Source organism: Channa argus, chromosome 13 (genome assembly GCF_033026475.1).
Source record: "Channa argus isolate prfri chromosome 13, Channa argus male v1.0, whole genome shotgun sequence".
In the NCBI taxonomy this organism is placed as follows: domain Eukaryota; kingdom Metazoa; phylum Chordata; class Actinopteri; order Anabantiformes; family Channidae; genus Channa; species Channa argus.
This window is the reverse complement of record NC_090209.1, coordinates 25,456,631-25,482,931: the sequence shown is the minus strand read 5'-3', so window position 1 is coordinate 25,482,931 and position 26,301 is coordinate 25,456,631. Positions and strand designations below refer to the sequence as shown.

General features: G+C 39.6%; 1 protein-coding gene across 2 annotated transcripts; it reads left to right on the top strand.

The window, feature by feature from the left end:
• The first annotated feature begins 109 nt into the window (after positions 1 to 109).
• LOC137139746 (tumor necrosis factor receptor superfamily member 14-like) lies at positions 110 to 26,236 on the top strand. 2 transcript variants are annotated; one of them, XM_067527437.1, is made up of 10 exons: positions 15,346 to 15,669; positions 17,376 to 17,505; positions 23,114 to 23,207; positions 23,293 to 23,418; positions 23,897 to 24,052; positions 24,710 to 24,797; positions 24,898 to 25,082; positions 25,182 to 25,207; positions 25,331 to 25,365; positions 25,594 to 26,236. In XM_067527437.1, the coding sequence occupies exons 2-9, from the start codon at positions 17,449 to 17,451 to the stop codon at positions 25,343 to 25,345; spliced, it is 747 nt and encodes a 248-aa protein (XP_067383538.1). In that variant the 5' UTR covers positions 15,346 to 15,669; positions 17,376 to 17,448; the 3' UTR covers positions 25,346 to 25,365; positions 25,594 to 26,236. The 2 variants fall into 2 exon arrangements, with proteins under 2 accessions (XP_067383537.1, XP_067383538.1); XM_067527436.1 differs by lacking the exons at positions 15,346 to 15,669; positions 17,376 to 17,505 and adding an exon at positions 110 to 1,879.
• The last annotated feature ends 65 nt before the right edge of the window (positions 26,237 to 26,301 follow it).

Here is a 26,301-nt window from a genome sequence, read left to right as displayed (position 1 = left end):
ATCAGTTTTCATCATAGACATTTACCTGCGTTTACAGTATTAAGACATCTGACACATTTTGTAATTACTTCCCACCTTAGCTACTGGACTTATTAATCTATCTGGAGCCTGTAGCAGTGCTCAACTCAACTTGAGGAGCTTTCAGACCAAACAAAAAACTGTAAAATCCTCTAGCAGTTATAAGAATTGTTTACAAAGTTCCTGTGCACCAAAAGCACATCTAGTTCCCCGAGTCTAACTTTATTGATCTGGATAAACGAAATGAACTTGGGCTGTGTCAAATGTTGAAAGAGAAGAAGAGATTTCTGACAGTGGATCCTTTTTCCCATTGAAGACAACAGAAAGTTTAGTTTAGGGCTCTAAGGATTGTTTTACCAATTAGCTGATTGGTTGAAATCATTCACATAAATATAAATTGTGTAAAACTTAAATGTCACCTTTGCTGTTTATAGCTTCTCAAATATGTTTTGCTGTTGATCAGTCTGTTGCCCTCTGCATTATTTCACCAAAATGACTCTTAGAGTTAGTTCAAATTGATGTTCTCCTACATTGGGTTTACTCAGTTTTCTGTGTCTGTGTCTCAGGTTTGTGCCATCTGCTGCCACATTGCAGCCGTTGAACTGCATTGCAACTGTAGCAGTCAGTGACTTTACGGTGTTTGAACATACAATGATGTATTTCTTTCATAAGCAACACAATGAAAGGAAACATTTCTTTTGGTGATTTCTTTTAAATAAATAAAATAATCTTTATTTTTAAAGCACTTGTAAAAATAAAAAGTTTGATATTAAAGACCTTAAAATCAATTCTAAAAACTTACTAGGAGCCAGTGTAAAGAAGCTAAAACAGGTGTGATGTGTTCGCTTCTCTTTGTTAAAGTCTCACAGCTGAATTCTGTTCAGCCTGGAGGTAAAAGACACAACTTATCCACAAATAATATGCCCAAGAAGAAACGGTATGAAGATTTCAAAATGGATGGTGCCGTTAGCAAATCTACATGTTAAACACTCAATTATCAGGTCTAACATGTAATCTACTAAACATTTGATGTGATGAACATAATTAAAACAAAATTTATATTAAATTACACAATACATAACCAGATGCTGTTATTTTATTTTACAGTGTGAATGAGATTTACATTAAATGTTAAAACTAATAATATTCATATGTCCAAACTTACACTCACAGGACTGGGTCAATCTCCCAAATTAAAAAATAAATGACATATTCACACGTTGTCCACTAGCTGGCACCATTTTATTGTTACTGTATAAACATGGACACATGGAAACTGAAATATATTTTAATAGTAAGTTGAGTTTAGAGGTATTTTATGGTTGTAAGAAAAGGTGAATCAGATCAAACCTTAGAAAAAGGTTATTTGGAAATAATAATTGATGCTTTAGAGACAAACAGACTAGATCCTGTCATCACAACATACGAGCTCTGAAAACACCTGGTGGCCTCTGTTGCACGTTGACATCCTGCCCACATTTCCTGTTTACAGCTTATCTTTGATCGAAAAGACCAACTGTCTCCAAAATATGTGCAGACTTTTTAACCGATTGAGTTTATGGTGCTGAGACAGAGACAGATGGAGTAAAGTGAGAGCACGATTAACTCAGAAGAGTGTTAATGTGGTGTCTGTCCACTTAAAACATACTTCTGTATCTGAAAGAGGAGTAGTTCTCTCCTGTTCTCTGTTCCCATTGTGGTTCCTCTTATACTAAGCTGCTGCTTAACCTCCTCTGTGCACAACGTTGCTGTGTTTTCCTGATCTAAGGATGCAGAGACCTGGATGAGCTTGTCCCTTCTTCTGGACCTTCTAGAGCTTCTCTATTACCTGCCTCAGTATCTCTACAGCTTTTATGTTCTGGTAACTTCTGTGTTCCTTTTTTCATTCAGTCAGAGCTGACACTTCTTTCTTCACATGCAAGATGCTCTGATGTTTTGCTGAGCTTCTCTTAATCCAGTCTTTACTGAGATGAACTGTGTGAGGCAGCTAAAGCAGAGACCTTTGGATGTTACAAATCTGATTGTGTCTTTGGGATCCGGCTCTTTTCTCTTCTCACAACATTCTAAAACATGGCTCCTTGAGCTTTAAACCCATCAGGTTTGACTGCGTCATGCTTCTTCTGTCTTGTTTGTTCAGCATCTCCGTGTCCTCCAACAAAGCTGGCATCCAAAATATCGCCAAATTGTGAGTTATTACTGACTTTTACTAGTTGATAAAACCCACCAGGTCAGAAAACCTGGCTCTTTTCCCAGTTCTTGTTTGGATTTCACATGCTTCAGTTTAAATGGAAGCCTGCTCAGGTCGTCCATCTCAAATGCTCGTATAAATGAGCGGTAACTTCTCTCTGTGGGAGTTTCGACACATTTTGCTGATTTACTAGTTGTTGGTGGTGGTGGTGGGTTTTTTTGTTTTTTTTGTCCTTTCATCTTATCCCATGAGTTCAGCGCAACCCTCCCCAATTTCTACCGGGCTTTGACCGGCACTGCACAGCTGGGGATGGAGATGGTCTGTTGGGGGTTCAGTTTGTTTCCCAGGGACACTTCGACATATAGCCAGGACCTGGGATCGAACCATTTTGGCGCATTCATTTACAGTCAGTCAGTCAGACATGACTTCAGGCTGTGACTGGTTTCTAGATGCTGCTGAACTGGCACAAGGCATCACTTGCTGTGTCTCATTACACCTGCTTCAGGCCGTCGCTTTGTCTCTTAATAATTATTTATGCCATCTTCAGCGTCTGCACAAACCTTCATCTGGGCTTCTGATGCAGCAAGCTGGACTTCTTTACGTGCCTTTAAGCAGGTCTTCTCCATTTCTACTTCTTGTTTCTTTTTCTTCACGCTTTTTTTCCTCCCAGCTTCAAACGAGCAGAACTTGCACCAGATGTTTGTGACAAATCTCTGTTCACTGAACGGTTCTTCTTTGTCCGTATGTGCGACCGATGTCCTCTGAGATGTTGGCTGCACATCATCTTCATCCATCACCATTTCAATCCAGTCTTCTGTTTCTTAAACAAAGTTCTCCAATCCCAAACACTTGGGCATATACCAGTTACTCTGATTATCTTTGTCTTCATCTCCAAGAAGAAGCAACATTTCTGCATTAAGCACTTTATGTTCTCCAAAGGATTTCCCACAGACGATAAGACGTCTTCTTTAGTTAGTTTTCCATTTACTTCATCCTTAAGAGATTTTATTTCCTTCCTTTTACGAGTGAGCTGAGCTCACTTTTCCTTCCATTACCTTTGCTGTGGGCTTTGGCCTCTTGTGGCTGCAGCTTCCATTTACACAGTGGTGTTATACGTAACCGCAGTTGACAAACACAAACTTTCCAACTTACTCATTTGACGTCTCAAGCCCAACAGGACAGGAAGCTTACTCACACTCTCTTACGCTTATTCCTGTAGACGGAGATGAAAGCCCACGTTTATTTTGATCCTCAGTAAGAAAGAAATTTCTTTCCATAATCCCCTTCGTTTTTAAAGTAAAATACATCCGTATTCTTCATATCCTTAATGAGCTTAGGTTTTGATTAATGTTACTGTGGTTCCATCAACGTTTTTTTCAGTGCCCACGTTAAACAGAGTCTGAGCATGTAGCTGACATGTGCTTCAGTAAAAACTCCATTACTCCATTTTCTTTGTTTCTTACATTTACTGAAACTTTCTTCTTGAAGTACAAAGTAAAAATGAAACCCATCAAAAAGCCGTGGTACATAAACATGGTCAAAAACTAATGTGCTCTCTATCTCAAAATATTTTCAATCAATCAGAGACCAGAGCTGGTCATAGACATGACTGGGACCAATTAGATCCGTAGCGTCTGACATGACATTGCAGAGCTTATTCTTAGCAAGTCAATCAGCAAAGCTGTTTTCCAACTCCACAGACCAAGAAGTTCAACCAACTCTAAAAAGCTGCTTGGAATATTTTATTAAGTATTATTATTATTATTATTATTATTATTATTATTATTATTTCTTTTAAGTTTTATCTAAGTTTTGTCTAATTATAGTCGAATCAATATTAGAGAATTCACCCAAAATTACTTGTTGCAGTTTAAATTTTTACTCAAGTTTTATTTGAATGAATTTGTCTTTGAAACGAGGTTTATGGTTTTTAGCAGGTAGCTTCCTGTAACTGTGGGAGATAAAAGTAAACACGCCTGCAGACTTTCTGCTTTACATTCACATATGACTATAAACCGAATTTCCATCCCACACTAGGAAAATTCATGACGACTCTATGACTTGTGGAATTTTAATCTTTAAGAGTGTGATGTTGGTTGAAGATGAACTTATAATAAATGCTTTTATAATAAGTGAACTTTAGCAGGTGCATAAGCAAGTAGGTTACTGATATAATATAGAACAATAGTTTGCTTCAACAGTCATTTTATTTGAGGGAGTAGACATTTACAGGACAAGTTATCTATTACACACACACACACACACACACACACACACACACACACACACACACACACACACACACACACACAGTTCTATCAATTATGCCAGGTTTTCAAATCAAAACTTTATTTATACAGCAGCTTTTGTACATATTCCTGCAATTTAAAGCGCTTTAATAATGATTGATAAAAAGGTCAAAACAGTGATAATTATTTTCACTAAACAAGAGCATTTAAAATAAAATAATCATATTATTCATAAAAATTTGACAAACAAAATGAGGGCAATCAGACAGTGAGACTAATGCCCACAAATAAAAGACTGAAGATATAAATAAATAAAAATGATAATTAACAAAAAAACACAATAAAACAAAGTAAATTTAGATAAAAATATTGACAGATTAAAATCCTAAATGAAATCAAAAGATAAGTTCATTCTTCGAAGCCACTACCATTCAGTAAAATCCAGGGCTGATAAAACTTATTTAAAACCACGTAAAAAAGCTGCTTTAAAGAACAGATATAAAAAACAATGCATTTGTTCAAACACAGTAATAATATCTGTTTCTCTCAGTAGTTAAGTAGCCAGTCAAAGTCCTATTAGAAAGATGTATTGTATGAAAGATCTAAGAGCAAAAGTTAATGATTGAATTTTCTGATTTTCTATCTGATTTAGTTCTTAGTACAGATAAAGTCATTATAGCTGGTGACTTTAACATTCATGTAGATGCTGACAGTAACTGACTCAACACTGTTCAATTCATTATTAGATTCAATTGGTTTTTCCCAAAATGTAAATAAACCCACTCACTGTTTTAGTCACAGCTTAGACCTCGTTTACAAGAATCGTATTTACTCTGGGAAAACAGTTTATGTATAAAAAAGCTCTGTGATGCCAGAACAGCATATTATTCATCATTAATAAAAGAAAACAAGTGTGAATGGGATAGTAGTTAATGTGACACAACTTTTGAAAAAGAAATGTAAGATTGGAAACTGGACGCCAGTTATTTAGCTGTTCTGGATCAAGATGTGGTTTGATAAAAAATATTGATAAAACAAATAAATTAAATACGATAAATAAAACATTAAAAATTACAAGCAAATAAAGAAAGTAAAAGATAAAACTAATTACATGTAAATAAATGCACTAAATCAAAGGCGCACGAGATATTTTAATCAAAGTTGGGCTAAAAGTGGGTTTTAAGTTTGAGTATATTCAGCACTGCAGGACCCAGAATTGGCCAAAGCAGTTTGGAAAGATTAGATGGTAACGGATCAAACATATTAGAGGTTTTGAAGATATAACTAGCTGAGACAAACTTAGTTATTCTAGTAAAACAGATTGAAAGTTCATCATAGTGTAAAATGAACTGAATGAGATGAGGAGGAATTTATCTGAAATCTAATAACGTACATTTTATATTTGACATTTAAGAAAATCTTAGGCACCAAATGATGAGGAGTATGAATGAGTTTGGTTGCTGTCTCAAAAAGAAATGTACGATTGTGTTTATTAAGGTTAATCAGATGAGAGTAACAGCAGACAGTGACTGTATGAGCTCTGGTCATTGATGTTCACGGAATCCAAAGAGATTTACAGATGACTGACAAACATGTAGAAATACATGCAGAAGAAAAAGGTGAAAAGAAGGAACATTTACAGACAGATGCTTCTTCTTAATGAATCATTTCTGAGTCTGCAGTGGTCACAGATGATTCATCTTTGTGTGAACGATGTGGAGGTTGTAATATTAGACAGACCGAGTACTGACACACATCTATGTGATACATTTCCATGCCAACAGTACACTAACATACTGTCTCTGATAAATATCAGAGACAGTATGTTAGTGTACTGTTTCTAAATAGAAAGACAGAAAAAGACAAAATGACATCAACTGTGCCAAATCACCGACCGACTGAGGCAGGTAACAGCAGGCAGGAATGAAGAGGAGGAGAAGCCAGTGAGAAGACAGTGGCAAGAGGCAACAGGAGCAAGGACGGAGCAGGACGTGCAAAAAAAAAAAGGAGAAGAGTCAGGGGCCTGGACAATATGAGGACAATGTGAGGACAATGTGAGCACAATATGAGGACAATGTGAGGACATCTGGTTGTGTCTGAGAATGACAGGAAACTGGAACAGGACAGATATGATTTTGTGTTTCAGACCATCACATTTAAATTTGATTGAATTCTTCTGGATCACAAAGTCAGATGCTGAATTACAACATGTGTTACTGGCATCATTTCAGTCACAGTGTTACAGTGTGGTTGTCTGTTGAAGCCCAGCTTCTCCGGGTTCCGCTGATGAGGAACAATCACTCAAAACTTAGTAAAGTCTGAGAAAAGCCTGTTTATTCAAACCCCCCCCCCCCCCATTACAACAGAGATCTCTGGAGATGGTCTGGATGTCCACACAGTGACAGTCAAAGAGGATCTAAACTAACTGTAACTTCACTCTAACTCTTCTTCCCAGTTTTTCTACTCTTCCTGTCTCCATTGCTGAACTATGTGTGTTATCAGTTCAAACCAGCTCCATGTTTTTCTCTGCTGGAATGAAGAGAGAGAGAGAGAGAGAGTGTGTGTGTGTGTGTGTGTGTGTGTGTGTAGGGTGAATTTTCATTGTTATGCTGATGACACCCTGCTGTATGTCCCTGTGAAGGTTGATGGTGGCTCTGGAATAGATACATTGGAAGCCTGTTTGACCTGATAACATATTACTTTCAGCTGAGCTAGAAGCAGATATTTGACTGATCAATTTATACTAAACTATGAAAATCTTGTTGTTTCACACAAAGATAAAGTTACGGTTTTGATGCTGCTCTCTCCTTAAATCGACATATTAAGGATTTCACCACACTGCTCTTTTTCACTTAGGTCTTTCTTGTCCTTCAGTAGCACTGAGTCATTGATTCAGGCATTTGTAACATCCGGGCTGGATTATTGCAATATACTGCTGTCAGGTTCATCATAAGCGAGCATTAGAAATCTCCAGATGCTTCAGAATCTGCAGCTAGGATTCTTACCACCCATCCTCGCATCACTCCATAGGCATCTTATAAAGATCAGTTCTGATTTTAAGAGTTTTCAAATAACATGCAAGATTTTCATTTGTTTGGCATCAGCAAATCTCTCAGAGCTGTTGGATTTCTTTGTTCCACTCAGTCGTCAAGTTCAGCTGGTGGAGGAGCCTTTTCATATCCAGCTCCACTTTGGGATAATTTTCTTGTCTCTATTATATAAACACTCTGGAATCTTTTTAAACTGAACAAAAACAATTTTAATATTCTACCACTTACAGGTAGGAACATGTTTTCATCCTTACTGTATGATTTATTGTTTCTGAAATGTTTGCTTGTATTATTATGTAAATGTTTATTTTATGCTTTTAATATTTTATCTATTGTTTTAAATTTGATTGTCCTTATTATAACTTTTATTGTTGATGGCCATTGTTTGCTTGTACTGAGATTCTTGTAAATTAAAGATGCTAAAATAAAACCTGTTATTGCCAAAGTTTATTCCCACAAACTCACAGCACGTGATGGGTCTGCCCCAAAAACTAAATACTTCAAACAAGTTGAATCATTTATAAAATGTTACATTCAGACTCAGGGAAAGGCCCTGTGGAGTTGAACAAGTTATGACTTTAACAAAGTCATTTTGAACATGCATTTAAAGAGTCGCACAATATTATTTGCAGTGATAGAGTTTTGAAATTATTTATTGGTATCAAGATATAAATAAACCAACACATATTTTCATTTTTGCTAGTTTTTTTATGTCCTTTCGGTTTATCCCATGAGTTAATTGTCCGCATGTTGATTGGGCAGTTTTTACGCCGGATGCTCTTCCTGAAGCAACCCTCCCCAATTTCTACTGGGCTTGGACCAGCACTGCACAGCTGGGGAGGGGAAAGAGCTGTTAGGGGTTCAGGGTCTTGCGCAGAGACACTAGTTATAGTAATAAAAAAAACAGGTGTTTATTTATTTCTGATTTGAAAGAACAGATAAACACTTTGTTGTTTGTTTGATTCTTGAATTAATGTTTTAGAATTTTAACATTTTCTTCAGATGGGTCAGTGTGTTGATGAAGGGGGATGAATTTTAATATGATTTTATTATGTTCCAAGTGTCGGACTGTGTGTTCTTGATGGTATGAAAGGAGTCAGTGAAGGTTCAGAGTTTAATGGACAAATAATAGTAGAGGCAGGAGTCTGAAAAAGAATAAACTCCAGAATATGTTGTAAAGTTAAAATACTCAGTTTTATTAAATTCCAGTTTCCACAGCTAATTATATCAGCAAATCACAAAAAGCTAATTACAAATGAAAATAAATGAAACAAAACTTGGCTCATCTTAAGTATAATATGTATTAATATGTATTCATGCCGCAAGCAACATAAATTAAAAAGTTCACAGTTTTGCTCATACAATCATAGAAATATCAAGGTTAATGGTATAAAGATGAAATAAAGGATGCGATAACCTGACTGAGAAAACTGATGAAACTTCATTTTAACTATTAGTGATTGAAGTAGTTGCATCAGCATCTTGGCTGTGTGTGTGTGTGTGTGTGTGTGTGTGTGTGTGTGTGTGTGTGTGTGCGTGTGCTGTTTGTGCATTTTCTTTAAGTCATATCTATTTATTGTAGTAGTGACGAGTGAATGCGAACCAGTTGGTGAACAATTCAAATCTGTTTATGAATTTACAGCAGCAACATGAAACGGTAAATGTTTCAACTGAGTGAAATTCTACTTCAGGTTTGAGCAGGGAAAACCCACCGAGTCTACTCGTGATTTTACTTCAGCATGTGATTTCACTAAGTTCTCCTTCAGCATGTGGGGACCTGCTGACCAGTAGCTGCTTTTCATCAGATATTAAAACACCCAGAATCATGAGACACAGTCCAGACGTTCACGTGCATATTCCCACTAAATCCTTCTTATGTTCTGTGTGACTCACATGTTCTCGTCCACATCTCTGGATGTTTCTACAGTTTAATACTCAGAGACCTCTTGGCCTGTTCTGGCTGAATCCTGCTGGGGATGAAACCTGCACCATCAGTGCTGCTGCTGCTGCTGCTGCTGCTGCTGCTGGGACACTGTCCCTGCTTCAGTCCACAGTGTTGAGACAAACTAAGAACCTGGATTATATCAATATTGAACAAATTGTGATTATTGTGCTACATTTTGACTGGTGCTTCTGTGGACCTGTTCTCCAATTAATTCATTGTGTCTTGTTGTTTTTATGCACTCGACCCAGTAAATTGGAACTTTTAGTTTAGTTTTTGTGTCACTTTAAAGTTGCTTCCCTTCTGGGGTTTTAACAACTGGACCAGACTTCACTTTATGAAGTGTTTAGGGAAACATCTAGTTTTTACAGGGAAGTGTGAGTGGACTCACAGTTCAGGTACAAATGTCAGTTCTCATCACCTGATACTCAGAGACCTTCAGTATATATGTAAAAAAATTTATTTTAATGTATTTTAATTTGATTAGATGAATAAAAATAATCTACATGCTATTACACAATCTGAAGCTTCCAGGACATGATCATAAGGATTAGATATAACTTGAATAAATGTTAGTGATAGTCTCCACTGTTCATCTGTTGATGTAACATTTCTGTTTCTATGTCAGTGTTGTAGAAAGAACGAGACACTGAATTGAAACCTGTACAAATGTGACTTTTACTAAAACTCCACAAGTGTGTCTCTAGGTGTTTAAAGCCTCTGTGCCATCAGAGGGAGCTCGATAAAGTCTAATAAATGTCAATGTCAGTCAGGCTGCAAACTTAAAATGAAATAAACACAGTGAGTTTAACTGAATTTCACACAGTTTTGCCAACTTTGTGTCTAAAGAACTAAAGACAGAAAGACTGTTGTGTTACTTGATGCCACAAAGCTCAGTATGGAAACAGATGTAAGATATGAAACTATGATATGAGACTGTTTGAATGGTCAAAGTGACACTTTCTCTTCTCTGTATCACTATTGAAATGGTCAGAAATCACAAGTGTACGTGTGTTTAAACAGAGCAGGCAGCAATGAGCAGAAAATAACATCATCATGTTAAAATCATGGTGTTTGTGTTTGAATCTGCACAAACAACCAAAGACCTTTGTGTGTTAAACAGGACAGAGTTGGACTGAGGAATATAAATAACACACGATCTTCTTCTTCTTTTCCTTTCGGCTGCTCCCTTTCAGGGGTCGCCACAGCGAATCATGTGCCTCCATCTAACTCTGTCCTCTGCATCCTCTTCACTCACACCAACTAACTTCATGTCCTCCCTCACTACATCCATAAATCTCCTCTTTGGTCTTCCTCTAGACCTCCTGCCTGGCAGCTCCAACCTCAGCATCCTTCTACCGATATATTCACAGTTTCTCCTCTGAACATGTCCAAACCACCTCAATCTGGCCTCTCTGACTTTATCTCCAAAACATCTAACATGAGCTGTCCCTCTGATGTACTCGTTCCTGATCCTGTCCATCCTCGTCACTCCCAAAGAGAACCTCAACATCTTAAGCTCTGCTACCTCCAGCTCTGCCTCCTGTCTTTTCTTCAGTGCCACTGTCTCTAAGGCGGACAACATTGCTGGTCTCACCACCGTCTTCAACACCTTTCCTTTCATTCTCGCTGATACTCTTTTATCACACAACACACCTGACACTTTTCTCCAACCGTTCCAACCTGCCTGCACTCGCCTCTTCACCTCTTTTCCACACTCACCGTTGCTCTGAACCGTTGACCCTAAGTACTTAAAGTCCTGCACCTTCTTCACCTCTGCTCCCTGTAACCTCACCATTCCACCTGGGTCCCTCTCATTGACACACATGTATTCTGTCTTGCTGCGGCTAAGCTTCATTCCTCTGTTTTCCAGAGCAGACCTCCATCTCTCTAGATTTTCCTCCACCTGCTCCCTGTTCTCACTACAAATAACAATGTCATCTGCAAACATCATAGTCCAGGGAGATTCCTGTCTAACCTCATCTGTCAGTCTGTCCATCACCAGAGCAAACAAGAAGGGGCTCAAAGCCGATCCTTGATGCAGACCCACCTCCACCTTGAACTCCTCTGTCACACCTACAGCACCTCACCACTGTCTTACAGCTCTCATACATGTCCTGCACCACTCTAACATACTTCTCTGCCACTCCAGACGTCCTCATACAATACCACAGCTCCTCTCTCGGCACCCTGTCATACGCTTTTTCTAAATCTACGAAGACACAAAGCAACTCCCTATGACCTTCTCTGTACTTCTCCATCAGCATCCTCAAAGCAAATACTGCATCTGTTGTACTCTTTCTAGGCATGAAACCATATTGCTGCTCACAAATGTTCACCTCTGCCCTTAGCCGAGCTTCCACTACTCTTTCCCACAACTTCATTGTGTGACTCATCAGCTTTATTCCTCTGTAGTTGCCACAGCTCTGCACATCTCCCTTGTTCTTAAAAATTGGTACCAGTACACTTTTCCTCCAGTCCTCTGGCATCCTCTCACTCTCCAAGATCTTGTTAAACAAACTAGTCAAAAACTCTACTGCCACCTCTCCTAGACACTTCCATACCTCCACAGGTATGTCATCAGGACCAACTGCCTTTCCGCTCTTCATCCTCTTCAATGTCCTCCTCACTTCACTCTTACTAATCTTTGCTACTTCCTGCTCCACACCAGTCACCTCTTCTACTCTTCGTTCCCTTTCATTTTCCTCATTCATCAACTCTTCAAAGTACTCCTTCCATCTTCCCATCACACTCCTGGCACCTGTCAATACATTTCCATCCTTATCTTTAATCACACTAACCTGCTGCACATCCTTTCCATCTCTATCTCTTTGTCTGGCCAACCTGTACAAATCCACTTCTCCCTCCTTAGTGTCCAACCTATCATACAAGTCCTCATATGCTCTTTGTTTGGCCTTTGCCACCTCTATCTTCACCTTACGCTGTATCTCCCTGTACTCCTGTCTACTCTCTTCAGTCCTCTCAGTGTCCCACTTCTTCTTAGCTAACCTCTTTCTCTGTATACACTCCTGAACTTCCTCGTTCCACCACCAAGTCTCCTTGTCCGCTTTCCTCTTTCCAGATGACACACCGAGTACCCTCCTACCTGTCTCCCTGATCAAATTAGCTGTAGTAGTCCAGTCATCTGGAAGCACCTCCAAACCACCCAGAGTCTGTCTCAGCTCCTCCCTGAAAACTAAACGACATTCTTCCTTTTTCAACTTCCACCACTTCGTCCTCTGCTCTGCCTTAGTCCTCCTTATCTTCCTCACCACCAGCATCATTTTACACACCACCATCCTGTGTTGTCTGGCTACACTCTCCCCTACCAATGCTTTACAGTCACTGATCTCTTTCAGATTACAACGTCTACACAAGATGTAGTCTACCTGAGTGCTTCTCCCTCCGCTCTTGTACGTCACCCTATGTTCCTGCCTCTTCTGAAAGAAAGTGTTTACTACAGCCATTTCCATCCTCTTTGCAAAGTCAACCACCATCTGACCTTCTGCGTTCCTGTCCTGAACACCAAACCTGCCCATAACAGTCTCATCACCTCTGTTCCCTTCACCTACATGCCCATTGAAATCTGCACCAATGACAACTCTCTCACCTCTGGGGATGCTCTGCATCACTTCATCTAACTCACTCCAGAATTTCTCCTTCTCTTCTAACTCACATCCTACCTGTGGGGCATAACCACTCACAACATTGAACATCACCCCTTCAACTTCCAGCTTCAGACTCATCAACCTGTCTGATACTCTTTTCACCTCTAGAACATTCCTCACAAAATCCTCTTTCAATATAACTCCTACTCCATTTCTCCTCCTATCTGACCCATGGTAAAACAACTTAAACCCTGCTCCTAAGCTTCTAGCCTTGCTACCTTTCCACCTGGTCTCCTGGACACACAGTATGTCCACCTTCCTTCTCTGCATCATGTCGATCAACTCCCTAGCCTTCCCTGTCATAGTACCAACATTCAAAGTCCCTACTGTCAGTCCTACATTCTTAGCTTTCCTCTTCTCTCTCTGCCTATGAACACACCTTCCTCCTCTTCTTCTTCGTCTTCGACCAACAGTAGTCCAATTTCCACCGGTACCCTGTAGGTCAACAGCACCGGTGGCGGTCGTTGTTAACCCGGGCCCCGACCGATCCGGTATGGAAGTCTTTGTCACGATTCGCATGTTTGATTTGGCATGTGTTTTACGTTGGATGCCCTTCCTGCCACAACCCTCTGCATTTATCCAGACTTGGGACTGGCACAAGAAGACACTGGCTTGTGCCCCCTTGCGGTTGCATTATAAATAACACACGATAAAAAGTGTTTTTGCTTTGTCTTCACTCAAGTGATTTGTTTCATTCAGGTTTGAGCCACTAACATAAAATAATAGTGGTATTATTTTTTGAATATTTCCATGTTTGTTTTTGTCTCCAGGTTTTTCATATTTAAACTAGAAGTCAGTGAACATGTTACAGTACAGAGAGTTTCTAAGTAACTGACACTTTACTGACAACAGAGATGTGAAGCTGTGCAGTTTGTGCTGTTTGCTGTCAGTTGACATCATCAGAAAATCATGTTCTCTCTCTGTCTCGGGCATAAATGCCTGATGAGTTTACATTTAAAAATTTCTTTCAGCCAAAAGACTTCGACTGCAGAATCTTTGCATTAATTTCATGCAGTTTGTATCTTCAGTGCAGGTTTAGGACGAGCGCTTCATCACAGCTGCTTTGGACTTTGTGGTTTGATTAAAAGACAAACATCTGGGCTCTTTTTGGTTTTATTACTGATACTTTATTCAGTGAAACGTTCAGTAAGCTGCTGCAGACAAGTCAGATGGCTTCATTTATTTCTCAGCTCAGGAAAGATACAGTTTCACACTACAGAGAAATAAGTTTCCCAGCAACACAGGAGGATTAAAACTGCACTTTATTTCTAGTACACAGCTCTGTGCAGTTTCCTGTAGCATTTCACGTCTTTCTTTGTCTGAAATAGATCATAACGTCTCAGCGTCAGTAACTTGAAGACTCTAACACGTCTTTATGTACAAATACAAATCATAGAACAGATGCTCCCTGAATGCATCATAAGGGGGCACAAGCCAGTGTCGTTAATTTGGCAGTTTTTACACCAGATGACCTTCCTGCTGCAACCCTCCCATTTTACACCCTCCCATTTTCTGTGGTCTCGGGACCCCACACCGAGGTCGCCCTTGTTGACCCCCAGTGGCCCATTCCCAATCGCCAGCCGTGCAGTTCAGGTCCCCAGCTCAGTAGAAATTGGGGAGGGTTGCATCAGGAAGGTCATCTGAAGTAAAAACTGTGCCAAATTAACATTTGGACTAATTATACACTGGCAGCTCTGAAGGTGAGGGAGAAGCTGAAAGGACCAAAAAAAAAACAAAAAGTGAAGTTTGTGCAGGATTTGCACTAAAGCTTCACTGCACTTATATCAAGATTTGGTTTAAACCGTAACAAATTATTTGTTGTCACTTTCTTGGTTTGTTTTTCTTGCCTTGATCCAAAAAACTAATTCTTGTAAACTGGTCAAAAATGTACATTATTCAAATTAAATGTAAATAAAATTAAAATACAGCATAATCAAACTTTATCACAGTGTTTTTACGCAATAATTGTATCTGAAATATCAGAGAATTTAAGCTGTAAAAACCGTCCTTCCAGTTTTTAAACCATTTAAAACATTAGTTACTGAGTCGCACTGTGGTTTTATCTTTGTAAAGAGACTTTAATCATTGAAAACCAGTGAACTACATCTTGAACTGACATCTGGAAAGTACCTCCTACTCCACATTTCATAGGTTGTTCATTATCTCCCCTTTTTAAATATGTTGTCATGTGATTGTGACCTGATATTTATAACACAGTCATCTATTGACTATTTTAGCATGAAAATTTTTCCAAATTTTAACTTGTTAACTAGCGACTTGATTGAGTCATAGTGTTTGTCAAGTTTGTGGCTTCACATATAACACACACACACACCCACAGTTTCAGTTTCACACAGGAACTCGCTCTGGTTACCAAAGCTTCGAGTGGAGGTTTCATCGCTGATCATCAAACTTGTTTCTAACTGTAGATGAAGACGGCGCGTTTATTTCTCAGCTACTTGAAAGATGTCGTTCCTGTTTCCAAGGCCACTCTAACGTCTCTGCGCCCAGTGACGGGAACCTGCTCAGCGGATTCTGTTTCTACCTGTCGACGGTGAGTGGATGGATTTTTATTATCAGTCCGTCAAAGACCAAAACCAGTACATCAGTACATCAGTATGATACTGGTGGATACTCGTGTACTACTAAGTATACGTGTATTATTGTAGTACAGAAAAAACTGTTTCCGGAGACTTTGCAGCGAAATAAACGTCTTAGTTTCTCTTCTATAAATGAGTAAAACAGAGACCAACAGGACAGCGAGAAAGACCCGAATGCAGTATTAAGTATCTTAGTTTGAAAAGAAAAACTCCATCTAGTCCAGAGACTCAGTCTTTATGTGAACAAACGTCGCCACATCGTTGGTTTCTAATCGTCAGATCGCGTCCGTCTTTACTGCACCGCTGCAAAAAGCTGTTATCAGTCGGTGCAGATTGTACAGAGGATGGCGGCAGAGATGGAGAAACATTTTTAAAAGTTTTTAATAGTTAAGTTTTTAGCCCACATGAGCTTATAAGGAATCATAAATATAGTTACACCTGTTTCATAACTACAAACTTAAACATGAACATCACATTGGTATTTTCTCTACAGTGAAACAGAGCTAACAGCTGCTATTTGACTAAACTCATGCAAATTCAAAAATGTGATAACACATGTGCAGCATTAAGAGACACGTTGCAAAAGCTGTTATCAGTCGGTGCAGATTGTACAGAGGATGGAGGCAGAGATGGAGAAACAAGTCGTTTTTAATAGTTCCGTTTTTAGCCCACGTGAGCAAAGAATTTTTGCAAATACAAAAATAAGAATTTGACAACACAGGTGCAGCATTAAGAGACACAAAAAGCCACAACACAACTTGAAGCATTTTACAAAAAGCACAACCCTTCAATCCCAGTTAAGGAACCATAGAGAATAAAGTGACTTCAGTCTCAATCAGACAAAGACTTTGTCCCTCAGAGACCATTAAAACGGCCTCTTTCTAGAACTAAAGGCACCTGAATGAATCTGCACACACACACAGACTCGGCCTTCTCAGTAAATTCTGCTTCACATGAGGCTCCACACCAAAGTTGTGTTTTAATGAGCAACGACCCCACACTCACATCTGTTACAAAGAGTTTACTGAGGATCAAATGTGGGAGCAGCATCTGCTGAAGATGTGAGCTGCTGGGCCAGGGGGACTTGGACAGGCTCTGCTCTTGTTCCATGTGCAGCAGACCCTCCCAGCCCCCACGGAAACAAGAGAATGGAGAGAAAGTTAAGCAGAGGAAGGTGTGAAAAAAATAGATCAGGTTAGTGTTTGGGGCGGCTGTAGCTCAGTTGGTAAGGCAGTCACCCACGGAGGTTTGAGGTTTGGTCCTGCTCCTGAACTCTGGACAGTTTGATTTGAGCATCACAAATGTTACATGTTATAAAGAACAAAGATTTCATCTCATGAGTCCATGGAGGCTCAGATATAAAAGATCCCAGAATATTTTTGAGGAATATTCACAAATCATCTCACATCTGTCTGATATTTGAGGGTCTTGTCCCATGTCCCCACTAATAACCAAAGCTGGAGCCAAATATACAGTGATGTGCATTAAGTCACTTTTAAGCAGTGCTGAGCTGTGTGACATACAGTATTAATATCAACTTATTTACTTTACTTCTTGTTTCTATTTTAACCAAAGAGGCCAAGTTTGTTCTTGATGTCATCGTCCACTGACCCAAATGTTTAGTGAACATTTAAAATGCATGATTTCTTTTTCTTTCCAGATGTTCTTCTTGTTTTTGGATAACAACAAATTTTCAGTGAAATGGTCTTTTCAGCCCACAAAACCAACCAAACATGTCCCTGCTCTATAAAAGGACTTGGAGGACGTCTCTGACAGTCACACATTTGTTGGTAAAACTGCTTGTTGTTGCTCGTCTTCATGTTTTAAGTCCTTTGTTGCTCCTTCTCTCCATTTCTGTTTAGTAAAGCTTTTTCATATCATGTTCTGCTTATGTAGTGTTTCTGTCCAAATCACTTTACAGTGTTTCTTCTTTTTTACCCATCAACACACACACACACACCCTGATTATATCCTGATTCAGATTCGTTCATATTAAATAACTTTAGAGTCAAAATTAAACTGAGAAATTGAAGCTTTTTGTTCAGAGACTTCAGCAGCTTCACTGAGGGAAAAACTGTGTTGGTGAAATGTAGCACAGGTTTTCTAAAAAGTGACCAGAGAAATGTTGACATAGGTGAAACTTCTTATTTCTGGTGGTTTGAAAACTTGTGCTGCAGATCATTGTGGTTGTTTCCTCACTGTGTTACTGCTGTGTTCAGTTTATTTTTGTTAATCATCACAGATCAGCAGGTCAAAGTCTGATGCATTAAGCTCTGTGATCTTTAATCTGAGACTCATGGAGACAATTGATGGTCAGAATCCAGCAGAATTCATTAGTTTCTCTTTCATTATTACTTTAGCTGAAATGAAAGAGAAAGAATCAGAAAAGTCTGTGTAAAAACCAAATACTGTTTGCTGTACGAGCCTTGTTTACTGATACTCATACTCAGAAATCTTCCCCACTGATGCTAATCTTGTCACGTTTAGGTTAAGGGAGGACCCAAGTGAAGAGACTGTAAGAGGGATCGCAAATAAGGGGCTTTTATTGACAGAGATGTAAATGGTGAACAGGACCAGCACACGAAAGGAGTTAACTTGAACACAAGAGGGGAACAGAATTACCAGAATAAACACAGCTAAGGCTCAGGGGACAAGTTAGACTTGGAAATGAAAGAACTAACAGGCTACTGAATAAATAAGGCACAGATAAACGTTAAACCACTAAAGTGGGTAAACACAAGGGTAAGGCTAAGGGGACTAAGAAATATCAATGGACGAACTACTGAACAAAGGATAACACGTAATAATGAATAAAGTAAAACGAAGCACAACTTAAACACACTGGAAGGGAACAATACCAAAGTAAAAGAGTTGGGGGAGCCCATACACACAAGGACTAAGGGGAGGCAGTCACAAACAAACTCAACATAAAGCACTGGCAAACTGAAGCGGAGAAAACTAGGGACTAGACCAAAATACTGAATTAAACAAAAGGCAAAATCAGACCAAAACCACAAAGGAAACACGAGTCCAGGATACCAAAGTCCAAGATCCTAGAGTCCGGATCTCCCAAGAGTTCAAGAAACATAAGTTTCAGGCTTTACCAAAAGTCCAGAGTCTACTGTGGGGTTGGTGAGGATAATAATGACAACGAGGAAGACAGTAACCACGATGGCAGAGACCACATTGACAACGACAAAGATCTGGCAGGGGAGTGAAGGGAAGACTGAACTTAAATAGAGGGTGGAACAGGTGCAAACAATGAGGGAAAACGATTTGGCTTTTACGTCACATATAAGACAAATCTCTAGAACAGCCTTCTTCCACCTACGGAACATTGCTAAAATTAGAAGCATCCTGTCTCAAAGTGATGCCGAAAAACTGGTCCATGCGTTTGTTACTTCTAGGTTGGACTACTGTAATTCCCTACTTCTGGGGTGTCCTAATAACTGCCTAAAAAGCCTTCAATTAATCCAAAATGCTGCAGCAAGAGTGCTGACTGGATTAGGAAAGAGAGATCATATTTCACCTTCACTAACTTCTCTTCATTGGCTTCCCATAAAATTTAGAATAGAGTTCAAAACCCTGCTTCTTACATCCAAAGCTCTTAATGGTCAAGCTCCATCATTTTTAAAAGATCTCATAGTTCTGTATCGCCCGATTAGACCACTTCGATCCCAAAATACTGGCCTACTTGTGGTTCCCAGAGTTTGCAAAAGTAGAATGGGAGGCAGAGCCTTTAGCTATCAAGCTCCTCTCCTGTGGAACCAGCTTCCAATCCAAATTCGGGGAGCAGACACCCTCTCTACTTTTAAGACTAGGCTTAAAACTTTCCTTTTTGATAAAGCTTATAGTTAAACTGCTCACTCAACCCTAACTAGCTTTTCTCTATACATTTATTTGTCACCACTGTATACCATTAATTCTGTGTCCTAATACCTGTACAATGCTTTGTTGTTGCTTTTTGTTGTTTTGTTGTTGCTTTTCGTTGCTCTTTTCTTTTCTTTCTCCACTTTCCACTCACCCCAACCGGTCAAGGCAGATGGCCGCCCACCCTGAGCCTGGTTCTGCTGGAGGTTTCTCCCATTAAAGGGAGTTTTTCCTCTCCACTGTTGCCTAGGGCTTGCTCAAGGGGGATTTGTTGGGTTGCTTCTACATACTTGTGTAGTCTGGACTTTATTCTGTGAAGTGCCTTGAGATGACTTTGTTGTAAATTGGCGCTATATAAGTATATAAAGTTGAATTGAATTGAATTGAACGAGGGTAAAGCTGGGTGAACAGAACCAGGGACAGGAAGTAAGGAAAAGGGGCCACAAAATAAAAGTCCAGGGACAGGAAGTGCAACAATATCCTGACAAATCTATCACATATACCACCATAACTTCATGTTAGTGGAGCGGGTGGAGACATATCTGTGGTTTGGTTCACATTGTTTTAAGTTATTTTACCTCCACATCCTCCCACAGTCTGTGTCGTCCATCAGTCAGAATCTCACATCAGCATTTCATCATGGGGCAGCTGTACACAGAGGTTGTAGTTATGGAGATATAGCTGTGTGAAGATTATTATCATAGACGACAATGCAAAAAACAAATCATACAAATATTCATAACAATTATTGTAGTTCAGTGTCGCCACAGAAATCACACTAATTTACAATGTTATGAAAATAAAATGATAATTTAAAGTCACATGAAATCATACATTCAAACAGTATCAGCCATGAAGTTAAAATACTTAAATCCACAATAACATCTGATCTGAACTAATAATGTCCATTAATATTTAGTGGAACTAATGAAAATACTTCTAGACTATAGATCAGAGAAGGAAACATCACTTCCTCTGTTCTCTAACTGATATGTCACAGTTACATGACATCAGGTTTGTCTCTTCTTTCTGCTGTAGCTGTCTGTCTGTCTTTCTGTCTGTCTCTTTGTCTGTCTCTCTGTCTCTCTCTTTCTGTCTCTCTGTCTGTCTCTCTGTCTGTCTTTCTGTCTGTCTCTTTGTCTGTCTCTCTGTCTGTCTCTCTGTCTCTCTCTTTCTGTCTCTCTGTCTCACTCTCTGTTTCCCTGTCTGTCTGTCTCTCTGTCTGTCTCTCTGTCTGTCTCTCTGTCTGTCTCTCTGTCTCTGTCTCTCTCTGCCTCTCTGTCTGTCTGTCTTTCTGTCTCCCTCTGTCTCATACTCTGTCTCCCTCTCTGTCTTTCTCTCTCCCTCTCTGTCTCCTTCTCTCTCTCTCTGTCTCCCTCTCTGTCCCCCTCTCTGTCCACCTCTCTGTCCACCTCTCTCTCCCTCTCTGTCCTCCCCCTCTGTCTCCCTCTCTGCCTCTGTCTCTCTGCCTCCCTCTCTGTCTCCCTCTCTGTCTCCCACTCTGTCTCTCTCCCTGTCTCTGTCTCTTTGTCTGTCTTTCTGTCTGTCTCTCTGTCTCTGTCTCTGTCTCTCTCTCTCCTTCTCTGTCTCCCTCTCTGCCTCCCTCTCTGTCTGTCTCTCTCTCTCCCTCTCTGTCTCCTTCTCTGTCTCTGTCTCTCTGTCTGTCTCTTTCTGTCTCTCTGTCTCTGTCTGTCTCTTTCTGTCTCTCTGTCTGTCTCTCTTTCTGTCTGTCTGTCTGTCTCTCTGTCTCTTTCTCTCTGTCTGTCTCTTTCTGTCTCTCTGTCTCTTTCTCTCTGTCTGTCTCTTTCTGTCTCTCTTTCTGTCTCTCTGTCTCCCTCTCTGTCTCCGTCTCTCTGTCTCCCTCCCTGTCTCCCTCTCTGCCTCCGTCTCTCTGTCTCCCTCCCTGTCTCCCTCTCTGTCTCCCTCTCTGTCTCTGTTTCTCTGTCTCCCTCTCTGTCTCCGTCTCTCTCTCTCCCTCTCTGTCTGTCCCTCTCTGTCTCCCTCTCTGTCTCCCTCTCTGTCTGTCCCTCTCTGTCTCCCTCTCTGTCTCCCTCTGCCTCCCTCTCTGTCTGTGTCTGTATTTCTGTCTCCTTCTCTGACTCTGTCTCTCTGCCTCCCTCTCTGTCTCTTGTCTCCCTCTCCGTCTCCCTCTCTGTCCCCCTCTCTGTCCACATCTCTCTCTCTGTCTCTGTACATTTGTGCAGGTGTCTCCAGCTTTGGAGCTGTGTGTTTTCACTGTGAACTTACTGCTTCTACCAACCTGGGTTTCGTCTGTTGCTTCTTTCTTTTCTGTCCACTCACCCCATCGATTGAGGCAGATTGACGTTCACCCTGAGCCTGGTTCTGTTCCTTGTTTCTTCTGTTAAAGGGAGTTTTGATCATATTCATACAGATTCTGTAAGGTCTTCACCTTCATATGGAAAGTGCTTTAAGATGGTTTCTGTTGGGATATGGTGCTGAATAAATACATAGAATTACTATGTTGGACACTGAAACAAATACGCAAACCTTCAGGACAATCTGGATGTGGATTGGTTCAGACTCTGGACTAGTTCAGATAAAGCTTCAATAACTAAACTGAATACTTTGTAGTCACTGGTAACAAATGGAGGACAGTGACATCTGGTGGCTGTTAGATCTTACAGCAGAGACCTGTGTGTTATTTTTACATTTCTAAGTCTCTATACTAGACTTGGAACTAAAACTCAGGAGGTCAACTGTGGGTTTGTGGATTGATTCCTGGTTCCTCCTGTCATATGTCAAAGTGTCCTTGAGCAGAACATTTAACCCTGAGTTGCTCCTGGTGGTCAGATCAGCTGCATGGCAGCTTGGCCATGGTTTGTGCTGCATTTCTGCCAGTGGTGTTGGTGATAGTGTCTGAACTGATGGAACCATGAATGCTGAAAAGTACAGACATGTTTTAATTCATCATTGCTTCTGAAAAACACTTTGATTGTTCAGCATGAACATTAAACACTAACTGGCTTCCACACACCTGAACATCATAGAGGTTGTGTAGTATCACCTGGACTGAAAAAGACAAAAAGGAAGAGGAAGTGTAAAGAAGAACTTAGTGAGTTAGCATTTAAATCTGTTTATGATCAAGGACAAATGTCTTATATTTGTGTGTTTACAGTGTGTAATGTTGTAATAAACCTACGTAAACTTATAACAAATTAAAACAGTAAATACAATAAACGCTGCATATTTTATCCTATTGGAGATGGTGATTAACTGGTGCTCTGGTGAATCAGTGGTACAGCATTGGTCCCGGACAAAAATGGGAGGGTTGCAACAGGAAGTGCATCCAGCATAAAAACACACTTCTTCAGTCCTACCTACCTTCATCCTGTCCCTTCAGATCTCTTTCCTCTCTTTGCTTCAATCAGCATCTTCATCCACTCAGCTCCTCTTTCACTTGTTGTTGTACTTTAACAGCTCGACGTGTTTTCTCTGTGACAGTGTCATCGTTCATAACAAGTATCAGACAGAGGTCAGAGATAAAAACCTTCTTCTCTTTTTCCACAGATACTGGTGATGAACATCTTCAGTGGACATTCTCTCACATGTCATCGAGCAGAGTATCAGATAGGAAACCAGTGTTGTCCCATGTGTCCTGTTGGTAAGATCCAACTGAATGTTAAAGGGACATTTCAATGAGAAAATGTCAGTGATATTTTATTAATTGTTGGTTTTCTTTACAACAGGAAGTCGAGTTAAAATTGACTGCAAAGAGGACAGAAGTACTTCTTGTCTGTCCTGCTTGAAGGGAACATTTATGAATCAGCCCACTGGATTTAAATATTGTTTAAGCTGCACAAACTGCAATGCAGGTACAGTTTGTTAATCTTTTGTAATTATTAATATTTACTAAGTCTAACCATAGATTTAAAGGCAGTACTTTAAGTAGGGTTATTACTACAAGTACTTATATTCTCCTAATTTTCCTTGTGAGTCTATGAACGACTGACTGCTGAGAGCAGAGAACATTCCAGCTAAAGTAGGTGACGTTACACTGTCAGGTATTGGGAAACTAAATAATAAAACACAGAGGCAGACAGAGACCAGTCACTAACAAGAGGAGACAACATTTTCAAGCTGCTGTGATGAATTTAAAAATAAAACCACACTGACCCTGTGGTCAGTGGTTCAATGACTGAAAAAAAAAGACGGGGTAATAACTTTTGCATGATTGTACAAACAGGCAGTTTTACTCTCCACTCTATTGTATCACATTTCCCAAAGACGTCAGAAAGATCATCTCAGAAATCCTGCATTTCCACATGTACTGTAACATCTATGTGTTCACAGATTCTGGTTTGAAGATAAAAACATCATGTACAACAACATCAGATGCAGTTTGTGAACCACTGGAGGGATTTTACTGTGTGGACTCCACAGAGGACACGTGTGCGAGAGCACACAGACACAAAAGCTGTGAACCAGGACAGTACATCAGCAGAAAAGGTTGGTTTTTATGTGGAGAAAGAACCAAAGTTCACCAAACTGAACAGATTTAAACTTGTTCATTAGTCACAGCTGGATCTGAGCAAGTGAAGCACCAAGAATAATTTGTAGAAAACACTTTAGAGCAGTTGGACTCTCAGATCAACGTGTAGCCACAAATAATGAAACATGCTTTTAACAGATTAAAGCACAGAAAACCAGTTAAATTCTGAAATGATAAGAAATGCTCACATATTCAAGAAGTGACTAACTGTTCTCATGTGAAAAATAAAAGGGGAATTCACTGATAACCGGACACTTTAGTGATGTGTCCCATCTGTTGGTCATTTTCTCAGATGCTCTTTGTGAACATAAAACCACATGGTTTACACAGAAAATAATGACTGCAGATGAGTATGCAAGCATTTTGTTCATGTTATACAATCAATATCATCCGTTTCACATGATTACACATGATACACAATATCAATACATACTTGTTTATCAAATCATTCATACAAGAAACTTTCCCCTAAAGATCAGGCAAAATCAAAGTTCTCTGAAAAAGAACAAATGTGCTCAGGGCTCTGATGTTAATGAGATTTGGATCATTTTAATGTATCAAACAGTAACAGTAAACCTTCATAATGTGTCTGTATGTGATTTGTCTTTGCACAGGAACATCCTCCTCAGACACTGAGTGCTCTGCCTGCACTAATGGAACATTTTCAGATGGAACATTTCCAGTTTGTCAACCACACACACAGTGAGTGAAGCTTCACATCAGCCACTGACACCTGATTTTCTTCCTACTGCAGTGACCTCATGGTGTCCTACATATTTCTGTAAATGTCCTGTCATTCCAGATGTGACTTAAAGAATCTTCAGCTGATAAAGGCAGGAACTGCTTCAGCTGATGCTGAATGTGAAAAGAACAATTTGATCCACACAGGAATTGTGATGGGAGCTGTTGTTTTTTTATTTGTGGTCATTTTACTTCCCGGTGCAGTTATATTTATTCTCTACAAGAAAAGGAGGAAATCAAAAAAAGGTAAAAACAAAAAAATTTTGTGATTAAAAAAATATGATCAGTCAAATCATTAAGTTGTTGATTTTATTAGATTTTTTACTGGTAATGTTTTTATTACAGAAGGAGAACAAAGTGCAGAAAATCAGGTATGTTTTAAAGTGTCTTCACTGTTATTAATGCATTTCACTGTATTTACAGTAGCAAACATCTCATCATTATTTATCCCACTCTTATATCCATATTTGATAAAAAGGAACCTCTCATTGCAGGACAGCATATTATAGACACATCTTTGCAGTACAAGGTAAGACAGCAGCATGTTCACTGAAATGTCCCTGACTGAGGACGGTCTCACTGATCTACACTGTGTGAGGTTTTCACAACTGTGCTGTAGGTTCACTTTGAAAATAAACGTCATTCATACAAGACAACCCAGATACAAACATGCAGCCAGTGTTTCGGACACTGCAGAGTAAATGTGTTCATGAATCCAGTTCTAATCCGTTTTGATTCTGGAACATTGTCTTTGCAGTGTATAGAAAAAACATCCAGGGGAATTTCCAGCATTGTGCTACAAAGTAAATATGTTGCTGCAGCTGATCTACAGACTGAATCATTATCTCACCCAGACGTCACTGTACTGATGCTACATTTACTCTGGAATTCAAACTTGGAACATGTTGTTTTGTGGACCACACACTGAGGATCTTCATTCATTGGACAGCTGTGAAGGAGTGTCTCAGTCCAGGTTCTGCTGTGGGGACCATGAACCCTGCTTCATTCTGTCTGGTTTGGCAGAGATGGAGAATTTTCAGATGACTCGGATGAAGCTATAACTGGATTTTATCTGCAATCAATCAACAAACAAACAAACAAACAAACAAACAAACAGCCGGAGCAGAAGATGCAGACAGTTTAATCTAAACCGTACCTCACTTGTAAGTCGCTTTGGATAAAAGCGTCTGCTAAATGTAAATGTAAATGTAAATGAGGGACAGTTGTTCACATTGCTCAAAACCAATGATGCTGGACAGTGGATGCTGCACATCTGAGTGTGGTTAAAAAGATGGACATTCCCAAAAGACTTTTTGTTCTGTTGAAAAATTCACTTTTTACACTGTGAAATGTTACCGTGTTAAATGCGTGTTTATTACTATAAATGATGTAACATGTCATTTTCCTGTCAAATCACTGTTCTGTCGCTGGTTGGTTTTCATTTGGTGAATTTCCAAAATTATAA